This window comes from Ochotona princeps, unplaced genomic scaffold, assembly GCF_030435755.1.
Source record: "Ochotona princeps isolate mOchPri1 unplaced genomic scaffold, mOchPri1.hap1 HAP1_SCAFFOLD_4216, whole genome shotgun sequence".
Taxonomy (NCBI): domain Eukaryota; kingdom Metazoa; phylum Chordata; class Mammalia; order Lagomorpha; family Ochotonidae; genus Ochotona; species Ochotona princeps.
This window is the reverse complement of record NW_026700143.1, coordinates 17,553-33,948: the sequence shown is the minus strand read 5'-3', so window position 1 is coordinate 33,948 and position 16,396 is coordinate 17,553. Positions and strand designations below refer to the sequence as shown.

The window sequence follows — 16,396 nt, the reverse complement described above, 5'->3', positions numbered from 1 at the left end:
AAGAGGAGCTGACAGGGTGGTGTGGAGAGCAAAAGAAACATGTTGCTGTTTTTTTTGTGGAAAAACACGAGGGGATGCCAAAGAAAAGAATCACGTCATCCTCTCGTCGAGAGAAGAAAACGGGTAAAACTACAAAACGAGTAATTTCCCCAAACACACACACAGACACGCACCCAGAGGGAAAGAAAGAGAAAGTATCTTTGCTTGCAAACAAGGAAAAAAATAGAAACAGAAGATTGATAAATAATATGTACAGACAGCAGAGAGACAGATCTGCAACACACTGGTAGACATAACTCTATATTTTTACAAGAATCACATATATATATATGTATATACGTATATATACCTCTGGATACAGATACATGTATATGCTAGTATTGATTTTAGGACGAAGTGAGTATGTACATATGTATCATCCAAACAGGCGTATATATGTTTATTCAATTGCTTCCAAAAATAATGTATAGATGTACATGAAAATTCTTTAAAAAGATGTATACGTGTATGTATGCTTATTTTCAAAAAGAAATATACATGTACATTTATATTTTTTCAGAAAGAAGTGTACATGTATGTATAATTATCTTTGGAAAGAAATGTATCTTATAGTTTAATGACTTCAGGGAAGAGTATATATAACCTCCAAGTCTTTAAAGAAAAACATATGTACATATGAAAACTGATTATTTTCAGGAAGACGTGTATACGTACGCGAGCAACAAACACATCACAATCGCAATCGGAAAAAAAAATTTTAAAGACAGAGGGAGAGAAGGAGGAAAGAGAGACAGGTGGAGAGAAAGAGATGGAGAAAGAAAGACGGAGAGATAGTAAAAGGAGAGACAGCCTCAAGACAGAAAAAAGTGAAGGAAGCCCTTCACACTCATGTAGTGATATATATATATATATACAGTGCTATATATATACACTGCATCATATATATATATATATAAACACTGCAATGCAACTAATATTTACGAATGCGTCCCCATATGCCGAATATATCTGCATGATATATATATATATACATATACATGTACATTTATATGTGTGTGTATATATATAGATACATACAACTAGAAATATACCATGTCTTCCATATATATATATATATACGTACATACGCCCATGTATACGCATATATATATACATATATATATATATATAAATGTAGAGAGAGGGAGAGAACTATCTATATATATATATATATACATATGTACGCATACGATATGTTCCATATATATATATACATATAGAGAGAGAGAGAGGGAGAGAGACGTAACTTTGAGCGAGATACGTATTACATACGCTCTACAATTACGTACATATATATACACATATGTATATCTATGTATGTATATATAAAGAAGTTTGAAACATATGTCAGTCATTTTACATGGGTCTTACATATAAATAGATACATATTAGATAGTGATTTGAATACGTCTATGAGGAGTTTGTACGTATGTATAGGTATGAAGGCCTACAGACAATCTGAATGTATTGCACACAACACACATATACTTATATGCGTGCAAGTAGATACAAAGAGCAATACTGATATACATATATATATAGAGAGAGATATATATATATATACACACAAACACATACGTATACACATATACGCCAGATATGTTTACACATTATCCTGAAAGACCCACTGTTACGTCACCTTTACGACATACACTACATATACATATATATATAACTGCATAGAGGAAAACCGGAGAAATTCTGACATATTATATATATATATATATATATAAAACCTTGTCATTAGTTCAAATGTATTACATATGCCATACACATATACGTATATACAAATGGAAAGTGAGATCCTGACATATGTATATATATATATATATATAGCACAAGTATGTACGAACGTACGTATGTATGTATGTGTGCATACGTATATATATATATATATAAATAAAAATATATACATACCCATACATATATATATATGTACACATACCCATACATATATATATATAAACATATAGCAAGAGAAAAACAAAGTAATATGCAAACAACGACTCACTTGTAAATGCACTAGGAGAGGAAAACAAATCAGTAGAACTTTTTACAAAACACAGCAACTCACTTAAGAACCAAAAAAAACGAGTATTCGTCTATTGTTTCGATAGGATAATATGTTGAGGGTGTGTGTGTGTGTGTGTGGTGTGTTATCTTTTTTTCTTTGATAGGAGAAAGTACACTCTATTCATTTTTTGTTCAAAGAAGAGCAGAATTCTTCAGAAACACACCTTTCTAGTAAACGAACGTGATCGAGTGTATCCACATTTGGAGAGAGACCCGCATGCGGGCAGAATATCTTGTCATCAATCAACGCGCTCAACGGCAAATAGTCGAAAACGTCTGCAACGACAATTACACACGCAACAACAGCAGCATGAGAAGAAGCAGCAGCCCTAGCAGCAACAACAGCAGCAGTAGCACTAGGAGCAGCAGTAGCAGCCACGACAGCAGTAGCAGCAGTAGTAGCATTGGCACCAATAGCGGCTGCACTAGCATGAGAAGCAGCAGCAGCAGCAACCGAACGGTCTACGCAGAAAAAACCGGATGCTGCTTTACGCATGCACTACCTGTATATACACACATATATGTATATGGGTGTAGTATGGGCTGGTCTATGCATGCAGCTACGTATGTACTTTTATAGGTATACTATGAAACGGGCCTCTACGCATACACACACGTATATATATTTACACGAGTGCAATATATGTACTTGTCTGTGCATGCGCATACATATATATATCTACACGGGTGTAGTACAGGAATTCTATGCAAGTATACATCATATATATATATACATACATATATATACACATATATATACATATACAAACATATATATATATGTGTATAATGCATGTACATGAATAGGTTGGTAGCAACATCTTATTATATGAAAACAAGAAAGACGCTGTTGTTATAGAGGTGCATGCGTACTAGTCTTCCCCTAGTCCATAATTTCAAGAGAGAGAAAGAAAAAAAAATCGATTGTAGAAGGAGAGCATAGGGTAGGCCATATGACTAATGTACCTGTTACATAGACATACGTATGTACTTATGTACGTATGTGTGCACATAAGTATGTGCGTAGGCCTAATTATACTTATGTATGTATATACTCATGTATGTATATACGTGTATGTGTATATACGTATGTATATGTATGCGTATGTATATATACGTATGTACATATGCATACGTATATACATATGTATACGCATATATATATATATATATATAAATGTATATATGTATATACGTGTGTATGTGCCTGCATATACGTCTTCACGTAACTAGATTTGCATGTATGTATGAATATACGTATGTGTTTATATATATACGTATGTATGTATGCACTAGTAGGGAAATCCGTATCTGATTTGATATATATAATAACATCTTGTCGAAGCATATGCAGTAGTATATCACGGAATGTAAAGGAGACACCGAAGAAGAAGCAAGAGAGAGTAGCGAGATGAGAGCAAGACGAGAGAATCGAAAAGGAAACGAAAAAGAAGAGGGAAAGGGGAGAAAAAAGAAAAGAGATGTTTTCTATCAAAATAACGGTGTACCTGTAAAGTAATTCCACGCATTCGCATTTCCATACTTTCTCAAACACTCATCATAGAACCCATACACCTGCGTGATCTGGCGGCTCTCGTGGTTTCCTCGTATGAGTGTTACTCGATGTCTATAACGCACCTGCAAACAAATAAAAATCAGCCATTCCCACACATGCACATACACACAGACATGCATATTACATACATATATGTATGTGTATACATACATATATTCCCTCCACAAATGGGAATGTTACACTAGAAAGATCTTTTTGAAAGATATACGGAGAAAGACGAGAAAGCAACAAAAGAGAGAAAAACACAGAGACCCACGCAAACACAACGTGCGCAGTACACAGCAGCAGCAACAGCAGCAGCAGCAACAGCGGCAGCAGCAGCAACAGCAGCAGCACAGCAGCAGCAGCAGCAGCAGCACAGCAGCAGCAGCAACAGCACAGCAGCAACTGCAGCAAAATTTGCAAATACTCGACAACAGCACGAGCAGTAGTAGTTTTAGCAGCAAAGACTAGCGCAGCAATAGCAGCAGCAGCAGCAGCACCGGATTAGCGGAGTCCTCCTCCGACAACACGTCATGTTGTGCAGTAGTAGCGATAGTAGCAGCACAAGCGGGTGTATGCATGACGCTTATGTACACACAGAGCAAGGGACGACGACTCAGTGCTGCAGCAGCAGCTTTCATTACAGAACCTGCGGCGACATCAGCACCAAGAGAGCAAGCCAGATGAAAAGAGAAAAAGAGGAAGCGAGGCGAAGCGAGAGAGAAAGGGAGAGAGAGAGAAAGAAAGAAGTGATGGGCGGCGCCAGGGAGCCTCACACATGCGGGAAAAAATACGCGCTTGCGCCCTAGTGAGTCAGTATCACGTGAAAGAGAGAAAAGGAAGCGAGATGAGAAAAAGATAAAAGACTTAGGTTGCGTGCGCAAGAGAATGGTAATTACACATGCATGCAGAACGACAACCCGCGACAGCAGTCGCGAGGAAACGAGCGAATAGTACAGAAAAATACACAGAGAGAGACAGTACTGTTGATTATATGTGCCCCTGCCTATACATGTATATGTACTTCAATCTCTGCTTGTGCGTATGTAGCACCAAAGAAATATACTTTAAAACGAGTCGCTGCGTACACATATATATATATATACATATACGTATATGGATATGCGTATACATATATATATATAGATTATTTGTATGTATATATGTATTTGTGTGCCTGCGTGTGCGTATATAGCACAAGAGTGAAGTTCTAATAAGACGAGCTACTGCATACATAAAAATAGATACAAATACGGATATGTATACATATGTACATATATATATATACATTTGTATGTATGCATGTATGTATGTATATATGTATGTGTATACATGCGTGTGCGTATATAGCACAAAGAGACCATAATCCGTGCCACTTCGTACATAGATATATATACATATATAGATTTGCATATATGTATATATATATATATATATATATATATATATATATGTATATATAAGTATGTATATACGTATTTGTAGGCATGTGTGTGTGTGTGTAGATAACATCACTTAGAGTTGTAAAGAAACTGAAGAGATGCAAACAACAGAAAACAAGAGTAGCTGCCTTATAAAACAAAACTAGTGGAGAGAGCCTGAGGGCGAAAGTAATGCAAAAGAGAAATTTGTGATAATGCATGCGGTTGCCAACAGGTTCTTGAAAGCAACAGCTGAAAAGCAAATGCTGCAGCAGCAGCAGCAGACGCGAATTAGCAGGAGCAACAGCAACACTTTGAGAAGAAGGAAGCAAAAAACATGAGCGAATGAGAGCAAGCTAAATAAGAGAGTTAGTTCCCTATGCACACGCGGTGTATGTACACAAGACAACAACTTTTTCTCTTTCTCTCTTACCTTGAGAAGCAACACAAGACTAACACACTCCACGGAATTCATCCCGCGATCGACGTAGTCGCCTAGAAACAGAAAATTTACCGACGGACACGCTGCAGCAGCACACATACATACACATACACACACACACGAACATATACATGAAAACATAACACTCAGTTTATTGTCCTCCCAGGACCACCCGCGCAACAGCAGCAACAACCTCAGCAGCAACAACCTCAGCAGCAACAACTGCAGCAGCAGCAACAGCAGTAGCAAAGAGAGCAACAGCACCAGTAGTAGTAGCACAGGAGATGGAGGACGCAGATTCATTTCAAGAAACGCAGCAGCAGCGGCAGCAGCGAAAGATATCACGGCCCCGTCGAACTGCTGCAGTTGCAGCATCAGCACCAGGTACGTACTCCCAGGCAGTTGACTTTCAAGACAACCCTTAGGGCAGTAGCGGCAGCAGCAGCGGCACGAGGAAAACGCATGCATACGAAAGGTGCTGCTGCAGCAATAGCAATAGCAGCAGTAGCACTAGTAGCAGTAGCAGCACAATCACGAGCGCACGCACGCAACTACCACAGGAGAACAAGCAGCAGCAGCAGCAGCAATAGCAGCAGTAGCAGCAGCACGAGAGCGACGCATGGAAGAGTCAACAACGATGAAAGGATGAAGCAGCAGCAGTGCAGCAGACCTGGCAAGGCAACAGAGACACGCCCGCGCACGAAGTATTGAACCACCAGCACCAGCAGCAGCACAACGACAGAGACACGCATGCAGAGAAGAAGCAGCAGCACCACAGCAACAGAAACATGCAAGCATATAGTATGGAAGCAGAACGAGAACTAGTACCAGCAGCAGCAGCAGCAATAGCACAGCCGAAATACAGAACATAGAGAAGGCAGCAGCAAACAGCCTAATTAAATAAGCACAACCATAACCCATTTCGAAACGGAAAGATCAAGGACCTGTACACACTGCTACCCTCTTATTTGATTTAGCTGCCCCTCTCCCTTGTAATGAAGCAACACATTTATGTCTTACTCTAAACGCAATCAGCAGTAGCAGCAGCTTCTTCTCTAGTACAGGAATGCACCACGGAGTAATTCGCTCCTACACTATCAGCAGCAGCACCACCCTCCGATAAATCGAAGAGCGAGAGACAGAGAGAGAGAGACGAAGAGAAAGAGAGAAACGCAGCATTTCAAATTAACTCACTTGCAAAGAAAAAAAGTCGACCTCACACTGCTGCATGCACAGACACATACACGAATATCTGCGCAACATACAACTATACATATATATATATATATTCATAGTGATGTATGTGTGAGTGGAGGTATACACATACACAAATGTATATATGTAGGGAGCTCTATGTGCAGAGGTATGTATAAATACGCATATGTATATATATATATACGTGCTCAGGTATACCAGCATATGAAGGTATATACGTGTACATATATTGTGTATGTATATGTATATATATATGTATATGTGTATGTATGTATGTATATGTATACATATGCATATGTATATATATGCATACAAGTGAATGCGGATAAGTATATCTACAGCAACATATATATATATATATATTTATATGTGTAGTTGTATGCGCATAGGTATATATATATATATATATATATATATAAATGTTGTATATATGGATACGTATATATAAATATACATATATGCTACATATATATATGTAGGTGTATGCGCATAGGTAAATATATATATATATGGATGTGTATATATATCCATATATATTCTATGTGTATATGTATAAATGTATGTGCATAAGTAGATGTGTATAGATTTGTGTTAGGAGACAATGAAAGAAGGAAAGGGGAGAGACAGTATGATGTGGGTGAGTATGCGAGATGGTATAGGGTGAAGACGAATAAATCGTAGTAGTAGTAGAGGAGAAAGATCTTCATTGCTTAGAAGGCTGGAAAGTAGTGTAGCAAGACATCAGCAGAGTATCGATGTTACCATAGAAAAGTATGTGGACGTTGTAAGTGTATGGCAACGACAGGCGGAGGGGATGTAGGGAATGTGAGGTGAGGTGGTAGTGTATACGTGAAGACACCATGCAGAAGGATATTTTGGTATTTATGAAAAGAAAGAGAGATGCGATGCAGAGAGGCCGACATGAATATCAAAGAATACGAAGAACGAATAAACGGAGACACGACAAATCAAGAGAAAAAAAAAGGAACAAAAGAGAGAAAACAGGAAGATAGAAATAAAACGTACTGCCAGCACACTTAAACATTTCGAGGAAATCGTGGAACTGTCCGTGAATATCTCCAACAACCGTAACTGGTGTAGACACGTTCTGCACGTTCCCTTCAGTCACTAAAATATCCTGAAAAAAAAATTGGAGCAGCAGCATACACAACAGCAGTACACATAGTAGCAGCACACATAATAGTAGCATACATAACAGCAGCATACACAACAGCAGCCTACATAGCAGCAGCACACATAGTAGCAGCATATATATCAGTAGCGTATATAATAGCAGCATACACAACAGCAGCACACACAGTAGCAGCACACATAGTAGCAGCACACATAGTAGCTGCACAGATAGTAGCAGCATACTTAACTGCAGTATACACAGCAGCAACGTACATAACAGCAGCATACACAACAGCAGCACACATAGTAGCAGCACACATAATAGCAGCATATATAACAGCAGCATACGTTACAGCAGCGTATATAACAGCAGCATACGTTACAGCAGCCTGCATAGCAGCAGCACACATAGTAGCAACATATATATATCAGCAGCGTATATAACAACAGCATACACAACATCAGCATACACAACAGCAGCACACACAACAGCAGTACACACAACAGCAGTACACATAGTAGCAGCATATATATCAGCAGCATATGTAACAGCAGCATACACAACAGCAGCACACACAAGAGCAGCCTACATAGCAGCAGCACACATAGTAGCAGCATATATAACAGCGGCATACATAACAGCAGCATATATAACATCAGCATACATACCAGCAGCACACACAACAGCAGTACATACAGTAACAGCAAGACTCGCATCTAAGAAGCAGCAGTGACAGCAGCATACCTACCACCATTCCTCTGGTTGCAACGCTGCCATCAGCAGCAGCAATGGCAACAGCACCAACAGCTGCAGCACCAAAAGCAGCAGTACGAGTCTAAAGAGCAGCAACGGCCGCAGTAGCAGCATGAGCCATTCTAGAGATGACCATACGCACAAAACAGCAGCAGTTGCCGTGCCAGCAGCAGCAATAGCACGAGCAACCCACCAGCAACCACAGCAGCAGTGTGAATCGAAGGAGCACCAGCAGTAGCAGAGGAACAAACAGCAACAGTGATAGCCTTATAACCAGTACCACGAGCAGCAGCAAGACCACCACAGTCACCAAAATGATGAGAATAGTAGAGGCATTATTCGCAGAAGTAGCAGCAGCTCACACTATTACAATAAGCGGTACTAGACATAATCAGCAGCAGCGGTAGTACCACCAGCTGCAGCAGCACTACCAACAATCACCATGAGATACGTACAGCAGCAGCACCACCTGAAGGAGACAGCAGCAGCAACAGCTGAAAGCAGGAGAAGACCGCAGCAGTACCTGCTGGCAGCAGCACCCGCTAGCGCAGCAAACAGCAGCAGGAGCTGCTTTTCGTCTCGCGTGAAGTGTTGATGACCCGTGAGACAGAGGAGTCGGCACGAGTGACATGATGCGTGCCTGCGCATGCATGCGAATATGCGGGTAACTTTCGAAGAGAAAGAGGTAGAACATAACGAGGGAGAAAAGGAAAGATCCGCAAAGAAGAGAGAAAGACGTACCGCGTGCTCGACAGTGCAAGAAGCAAAAATAAACGGTGGTCCTCACGCCGGCATCCCGAGGGAGACACATATGCATCTACACACGCATCGTAATAAACACTTAGACACACACATACACACACATATATACAGACAGTTGGCTACACGCACGCACACATATTCATATCCACACATACACCTTCACTCAAATACACACACACACACACATGCACACTCGTACACACGCACACAGACACAGACACACACATACAGATACACACCCACGCTTTCACACATTCACACACCCACATGCATAGGGACACACCTCCTAACAAACATACATGAATAAACACACGCACATACACACACACAGACACACACACACACATATGTACCTACATATATGTATATAAGATATAAACATATATATATATATACACATATATGTCTATGCATATATTTTTTGATAAGATGAATGGAGCGTGTGTGTGTGTGTGTACGAGGGTGTAGACTACTTACCTTCAGAGTACTGCATAAAGTTTTGACTTCTTCTTCTCCAAGCATCTCACACCTGAGAACCCTTTCCAACTGTTTGTCAATCGCCAACAGCTCTGCATTAGGCAAGTAATGATCCGGCCATCCACCAGCCCCAGCAGAGAAAGACGGCGGCAACGTGAATGGTTTCGATGTTGCTATTGCCGTTGTCTTAGTTGCCGTTCTCCTGCTGTTGTCGTCTCGTGAACGGTGTCCATTTTCACTATTACTATTCAAATACCTCCCACTACTGCCACTACTGCTCCTATTGCTACTGGTGCTGTTACTACTACTACTATTACTGTTCCTGCTGCCGCTGCTATTGTCTCTGCTGCCCCTGCTGCCTCTGCTGCTGTTGCTTCCACCTCCTCCTCCTCCTCCAGTTGTTGTACTATCGTCGTTTCCTTTCACAGTACTACTACCACCACCACCCCCACTACCACTACCTCCTACGAGTGATCGCATGTTGCTGTTGGTAACGCTGTTGCTCACAGTAGGCCAGAGAGAGACAAACACCCTGAACAGGATTACTACTACTAATATTACTAGTGCTAATGCTGCTGCTATGGCTGCTACTGCCTTTATTACTACTACTACTACTATCACTCCTAGTACTATTATTACACAGTCGATGGTGTTTACCGTCACCACCACCGCTACTACTACTACTACTACTACTAGCGCTGCCTGTCACGCCGCTAGTCAATGCAGTCGCCACATTGAGACTATCAATACTGCCTGTACTAGTACCACCCCCTCCTGCTCGTGTTCCTCGAATTGCTGCTGCTCCTCCCCATCCGGCTGCTGCTGCAGCAGCATTAGTAATGGCCAGTCCTCCCGCCGTCATTCGAGCACTACTACTACTAGTAGCACCAGATTTCACTACCCTCAATGGCAAAGAGAAAAGCTTTCGAATATGTGCGCATTAAGAATAGAAGAGCCTTTTCTTTTTTCTCGTCTTCTGTCTCGGCTTTCTTTCCCGGAAAGCAAAAACGTTTTTCTCCCTTCTCTTCTTCCGCTCTTTCAGTCGATTCTCCTTCTAATGATCGTTGCGCAGTAGCAGTGAGGCTCCTCCTGTGCAACACTAATTAGTAGCTGACAGGTCCAAAGGCGCCGAGGGAAGAAAATCAGGAAAGAAAAAAAAAATGAGTCTCTTCGCCTTCCATCTCCCTCCCTCCCTCCACCACCAACATCGTATAGGGATGCCTCGCTGCTGCTGCTACTGCTACTGGTATTGCTGCCAATGAAATCGACAACGGCACGGTACTCCTCCTTGCGATACTTGCCTCTCTTCCTACCTAGTCGCTCTCCACAGTCAAGCTATCCCTCAACTTTGACGGGATACTATCTTTGTGCTTTTCTGTAGACTCTTCTTTAACGAATGTACAGGAACGTAAGAATTGCCGCTCCCCGTATTACTACTACTAGTAGTACGACCACCGCTCCTGTTGCTCCTCCTCCTCCTTCTGCCTCTTCTTCTTTCGTTGTTGCAGCAGCACCCTGTTGGTTCTTCGTACTTACACTGCGGCTTCTGTTGTTGTGGTTTTCTGAGCTCTTGAAAAGTGTTATTTCTATTTATGATTGAATGATGTGCTGTTTCAATTTTTTTCGTGGCTTCCACTTCTTCTGCTGTTGTTGATGTTGTTATTTGGGTGCTAAGCTGAAAAGCATCGCTACATTACCTATTCAAAAAGCTGCTATTGCAGCAGCTGCTTCGAGAGCTGCTGCTACTGCTGGCTCTTTCTCTTTGTTGACAGCTGCTGCTTTTGGTATGCTTGCGTTCCGCTAAAAAGGAACGTTGCTGTTTTTGTTACTTCAAGAACAGCTACTGCTGGGCAGGGTGCTTTGACTACTGCTGCTGCTACTACTGTACTACGGACGACATAGAGCGGTGATACTCTTGCTGCGTGAATTTTGACTTTTGCTGTTGGTGTTTTGTGGCAGCACTTGTGCTGCTAGATTTACTATTGAAGTGCTGTTGGTGTTGCTTTTGGTGAGCTGCTGAAAAGAGTTGCTCTACCTGCTAGCTGCAAAGGAGGTGGTGCTGCTGCTGTCATTAAGACTGTTGATATTGGTGTTGTTACTACTGCTGCTGCTGCTTCTTTTCAAATGCAAAGTTGACTATGTTGCAACTGCTAATTCTGTGGCAGTCGCTAGTGTTGTTGCTGTTGCTGCTCCTGTTGCAGTTGTCTGTGTTGCTACTATTACTTCTAATGCTGCAGCTGCTGCTGCTGCTGCAGCTGTGGTGTCCTGCGCTTATTACTAGTTAAGCTACGCTCGTTCTTGTTGTTCCTCCTGATGCTGTTGCTGCTGCTGCTCTTAGAACTCACGCAGGTGTTGCTGCCCCTGTTGCTCTTGCTCTGCTGTTGCTGCTGCAGTTGCTGGTGTTAGTGTGTTGTGTTGCGTTTGTATGACTATTGCAGCAGCACTAGTAGGGCTATTCATTCATATCTTTCTCTGCGTTAAATTGCCGGTAACTAGTTGTGGGTGTGTGTGTGTGTGTGTTTGTGTATTAATAATGACTACCTTCTACATTAAAATGGTCTGCTCCTCCTATGTTCAGTTTCATCTTTATCCTGTTGCTGCTCCTCCTACATCACGTACATGAGGATGTTATGTGTGCGTGCGTGTATGTATGTAAAAGCCGAATATTCACATGCAAACAGCACTTCTCACAAGTCCTGCTATTACTAGCACTATGCCTCCGCGGCTACTACTACTACTAGTACTGCAACTAGTAGTATTACAACAATCGCCGTGAATGAAACTTGCTGCTATATGCCGCTGCTCGGAAGGTAAGTTTACAGGCTCCCTCACACACACACACACATACACACACAAGGAAAGTTAGAAGTCAGCCGTAGCTGCAGTCGAAATAAACGACTTTGCTATAAAAAGCAAAGTCGTCTATTTTTTTTATTATATTTTTGCTATAAACAAAAAAAGAGTACTGTGTGCTGCACTTGCAACAAAAGGAACTCCACAATACTACAGGCAGCACAACGGTTTTATGTACTGCTGATACTTCTTCCTGCCGCTGTTGCTGCTGCATACGAGCTACTGCTAGCCTGCTACTACTACTTCAGCATTAGTACTACTACTACATCAGTATTACTACTACTACTACTTGAGCATTAGTAGCACTACTACTTCAATATTACTACAACTACTACTAATACTTCAGTATTACTACTACTACTTCAGTATTATTATTACTACTACTTCAGGATTACTATTACTACTACTTCAGTACTACTATTACTACTACTTCAGCATTAGTACTACTGCTACTTCAGTATTACTACTACTACTTCAGTATTACTACTTTTACTACTACTTCAGCATTAGTACTACTGCTACTTCAGTATTACTACTACTACTTCAGTATTACTACTTTTACTACTAGTACTGGGATATTATATATAACATGTCCACCTGCTGCTGCATCATGAATGACAATCGACATCTCTTTCAATCAGGCTGCTGCAGCTGCTTCTTCTTCATACGAATTACTGCTGTGCTGCTGCTGCTGATCCTGCAGCATATAGGAGCTACTACTATCACTACTACTGTTTACAAAGAGACGAGATACATCAGTTCTTTGCGCGACTACTGTTGCATGTACGCATGACGGCTGTTCTCTCTCTTATTTTCAATCGCTGCATCTGCTGCTTCTCCCTGCTAGCGCTGCCTTCCACCTGCAGCAGCTGCTGTTTCAACGATTGCCACTCCTTTTTCTGCAGCTTCTTTCTCTTCCTCCCCCTTCTTCTGCTTCAGCTGTTGCTGCTGTTAATGGAGACGGTTCATGTGTGATTCCAGATATCAACAAGACATTTACTTTTCTCCGAAGCGGTGAGAGAAAAGTGTCTGGAACGGAAAAACGAAAAGACGAGAGTAGTTCTTTCTACGCCAGCAGAGATGTAGACATCAGCTCTTTACTTCACGAAGTCGAAGCCACACGTTTACTACAATTCCTCTCTCTTCCAGTGTTTCTCGAGCTTGAGGTCATATGCGATATATAGAGCATTCTCCACACATCTCGTTCATCTTTCCTCGTTCATATAGCAAAGCTCTTCCATAACTGTGTAACTCCTTTCTGTGCTACATTCCTTCATGTTACTACTTCTACTACTACTACTACTGCTGCTTGTGCCGCTTCACCTACTGCTAGTACTGCTGCAATACACTCCCTGCTGCTGCTGCTGCTCCCGGTGGTGGTGGTGGTCGTCGTAGTGATGCAGGACGAGCTATTCGGAGCTCTCTTCTTTCTATAAAACTACTACTACTACTACTACTGGGCGTCGCCCAAGTGCTGCTGCTGCTGCTACAGCAACTTATATTACTACAAGACATCTGCTGCTGTGGTTCGTGGTGGGGACGATACTGCTACTGCTGCTGCTGCGGCTGTTTGGAGGTCTCTTGTAGCTGCCACTGCTCCTACTACTACTGCTGCCGCTGCTAATAATACTACTTTCTTTCTTTATGTGTTGCTGCTCTTACTACTAGTACCAATACGCGTACTTCTCTTACTACTACTATTACTACGACTACCACTGATAATTTTGTTGCTGTAGGCATGACCGTTGTAGCTGTCGCTGCTACTACTGCTACTGTTGCTGCTGCTCCTGCTGCTCCGCCTGTTCCTACTGCGCGGCTGTGGCTGTTGCTCTTTCTTCTTCTGCTGCGTGTTATGCTGCTGCTGGTGGTGCTGCTGTTTCTCTTGCGCGTGTCGCTGCAGTTTCCTCGCATGCTCCAAGGGTTCTGCTCCTGCTGCTGCTACCTCTTCTGCTGCCTCTGCCTTCTTTCTTCCTGCCTGTGAGAGAAACAGCAGCAACCACCGTGTTTCTCTCTTATTGTTTGAAGTGTCCGTTGCTGCTTCTTCTACTGTCACTTTTCATAATACTCCTGCAATTCGAAGAGACTATTAGACGACGTACCTCTTGTCTGCTGCTTTCGCATATACGATCATGCATGTAGGAAAAGACACCCATATGGCCATACGTAAGTATACGTGTAATGACACACACACACACATATTTAAATAAAGTGTGTATATGATTATGACGTCGCCACCATACGGGATCCTTCATTTGACTAGTGGTAATAGTAATATTAATAATAGTGGTAGCTGAAGTATCAGTAAGCCTACAGGAGTAGTATAGTAGCAGTAATGTATAGAGCAATAAGGTCAGTCTAGCAGTAGATATGGTAGTAGTATTATCATTAATATGGAGGTACTAGTTGTTATTATACTAGTAGTAGTACTACTACTACTGTTAGAAATGAAGGGAGTAAAAGCTCGGCAGCAGCACCAGCAGCAGGTGTACTTGTAGCAGCCAGCAGCTGGAGAAGATTATTTTTCTGGCTTCCCGTTGTTGCGTGCGCATGCATCAGCAGAGGCAGGTAAAAGAAAGAGAGAGAATGGGGAAGACAAGAAAGAAAGAGGTTTTACACGTTAGTCGACGCGACTTTTTTACAGTAACAGCAGCAATAACGGCGGAGTGGAAGCAGCAACTCAACAGCCTCCCCGATTCGAAATCTCTACTTTAGACCATGTGGTGCGGCTGCATATATATTGCAGACTGCTACATTTTCCCACAAACGAACAAATATTCTTCTTCTGGTGCTTGTGCTATGATCCTACTGTTGCTAAGCGGCTGTGTCTATTGGTGCTGGGGCTACATTGTTATTACTACTTTGCGAAAAAAAGGTCGGCCCACAGTTTCTCCACAAATCACCGTCAGAACACGAAAGCGCCAGTTGCTGTGTACGTACTGCAGCTGTCGGAGTCTATGTAGATCTACAAGAGTGTACGAACACCTGGTGGAGTGCATGTACACCTGGCGGAGTGTGTGTACACCTTGCGGAGTGTATGTACACCTGGTGGACTGTATGTACACCTGGCGGAGTGTGTGTACACCTGGCGGAGTGTATGTAACACCTGGCGGAGTGTATGTACACCTGGTGGAGTGTATGTACACCTGGTGGAGTGTACGTACACCTGGTGGAGTGTATGTACACCTGGTGGAGTGTACGTACACCTGCGGGATTACATGTTCACCCTTTGGAGTGTATGTACACCTACTCAGAGTGTCCATACAAGTATGTGAGTGCATGTACAGCTGTCCGAGTGTATGTATAGTTCTTGACTACTAGTCTTATAATGTAGAGGGGTACGGGTGAGAAGCTTAAAAAAAACTCGTTCAGCCTTCTAATCTCTTCCTGCTTTTTTAGTCGTCGTATATGCAAATTCTGTGTTTCGCTTTCTCAGTATTACGCGCAGCTCACACAGCTTGGACTACCATGTTTACGTGTACATATACATAAAGATGCCTACATTTTTGAATGCAGCAGGTGTGCAAAGCGTCCCGTCGATGTATGGGTAAGGCGCGTGGAGGAGGTTGCGAGTTGCTGTTGTTGCTGCAGTAGCGTGTTGCACTGCAACTGACGCTCTGATATTTAAATCAAATCCGATAATTCTGCATATAACATCAGCTCTTGTTGGT

General features: G+C 42.0%; 1 protein-coding gene across 1 annotated transcript; it reads right to left on the bottom strand.

Annotated features, from left to right (window-relative positions):
* Positions 1 to 2,276: 2,276 nt before the first annotated feature.
* LOC131479275 (uncharacterized) lies at positions 2,277 to 10,737 on the bottom strand (the record flags this gene model as incomplete). Its single annotated transcript, XM_058659813.1, has 6 exons — positions 10,344 to 10,737; positions 9,876 to 10,090; positions 7,775 to 7,886; positions 5,525 to 5,616; positions 3,621 to 3,750; positions 2,277 to 2,388 (listed from the first exon to the last, which is right to left on the bottom strand). Coding segments are annotated over exons 1-6 (1,055 nt in total), but the record flags the coding sequence as incomplete, so codon positions are not given.
* Between the last annotated feature and the right edge of the window lie 5,659 nt (positions 10,738 to 16,396).